This window comes from Asparagus officinalis, chromosome 7, assembly GCF_001876935.1.
Source record: "Asparagus officinalis chromosome 7, Aspof.V1, whole genome shotgun sequence".
Classification (NCBI taxonomy): Eukaryota; Viridiplantae; Streptophyta; class Magnoliopsida; order Asparagales; family Asparagaceae; genus Asparagus; species Asparagus officinalis.
In genome coordinates, this window is record NC_033800.1 from 27,298,708 (window position 1) to 27,300,262 (window position 1,555).

The window sequence follows — 1,555 nt, forward strand, 5'->3', positions numbered from 1 at the left end:
CCCCCCCCCCCCCAAACAAAACAACAAAAAAAGGAAAAAATCATGGCTCCACCACTGGCTTTCAAAACGATGATATCACCTTATACCTAATTAAATGATCGGATAAATCACTTCTGTTATAAATATGCTAGACTAAGTTAACTAGCATAATCTATGTATAGTATCATAATTTATCACTGTCTTTCGCAAGCATCTAATATCCAGATACATGAAGAGTCAAAATACACACCAGGAATACAGAAAACAGATTATTTACGCGTGAAAATGGAAATGAATGATGGACCATCCAGACGATAATTAGCAGCATTAATGATGATACATACAGTATGGATTGTAAGTCAAAAATATCAAGGCTGTGCCCATATTCTTAATTATTTAACCGGCATTGTTATTTGTCTTCGTCTTCATAAATGTACGTAAATTTATGCTTAACTCAGTTAATAACATTAAATCCCAAGTTTACTTGCCTCCGATGAAGGAACAAAAAAAACAGATGGTGGCCGGCTGCGAGCAACCAAGAGCAATGAGTTGTAGGATTTCGTAATCCAACAGTACTAATGAATCAAAATAATGACCGGATTTTCAAGTTTCATTCCTATTTTGCCCCCAAAACACTAAACCCCAAAACAAAACCATGACACTATCCACCGAAGTATCAAGCAACGATTCTTTTCATAAACCGCAGAGAGCAAAGTACGCAACGATTCTATCATACAAACAAAGAAATCAACGTAGATAACAAATTCAGCCATCAGAAAAACCCTAGGCTCGAAATGCGGCAAACAAAAAAAAGAATCGGTTATACCGCATCCAGTCTCGCCGACGATGAGAGTGACGCGATTCGCCTGGATCTTGTCGACGATTTTCTGGCGCAGGGCCATTATGGGAAGGGGAGGGCGGGAGGGAGGGGCATTTTGGGAAGAGGAGGTGGAATCGTCGGAGCAGGCGTCGCCGTCGTCCATGGCCATCGTTGCTCGATAGGGGTAGAACGGGAAGAAGTTAGAGAGAGAAGAGTTTTGAGTTTGGTAGCGGCGTCGCGACCCTCTCTCCAGAAACGAGCACGGAGATGCTTGACGGTGTGAAGGTCTGTTTACTTGTGCTGCAAGGCTCCTGTAATTTTGAAAGGACGAGGAGGTATTGGGAATTAATTCTCACTCGCAGGTGAGCGTACCTGGTAGTGGAGAAATTTGGGGAAAGTTCAAAAGCTGTGCTCCGTACGTGTACAAATTTTATTAAAACAACCCCCTCGAGTAAGGGACTGTTTGGTTTGCTTATCCATTTCAAATCCATTTCTTGGCCTCACATCAAGTCCACCTAGGATATTTTGTTTCTATACTTGCTTCTTTCATGGATTTGGTTCATTTAAGAATGCTGGGAAATTTTATGCTTAGGGGGTGTTTGGTTCGTTTTCTTGATATAGGGAATTGCAATTCCATGTAAAGAAATATACGTTTTGAGTTTTCCAAACTTTTCCAAGAAATAGATTGTTTTGCTTTGGTTCGCACATAAAAATGGTAAGAAACCAATGTATTTATTTTTCTTGTATTTGGTTCGC

At 40.5% G+C, this 1,555-nt stretch overlaps 1 protein-coding gene across 1 annotated transcript in view; it reads right to left on the reverse strand.

Annotated features, from left to right (window-relative positions):
• Positions 1 to 1,058, reverse strand: part of LOC109847493 (zinc finger CCCH domain-containing protein 4) — a 17,327-nt gene extending 16,269 nt beyond the window's left edge. Inside the window, exon 1 of the mRNA XM_020416719.1 lies at positions 806 to 1,058. Coding sequence (XP_020272308.1) covers positions 806 to 968 — 163 coding nt within the window. The 5' untranslated portion in view covers positions 969 to 1,058. The remainder of the gene's footprint in view (positions 1 to 805) is intronic.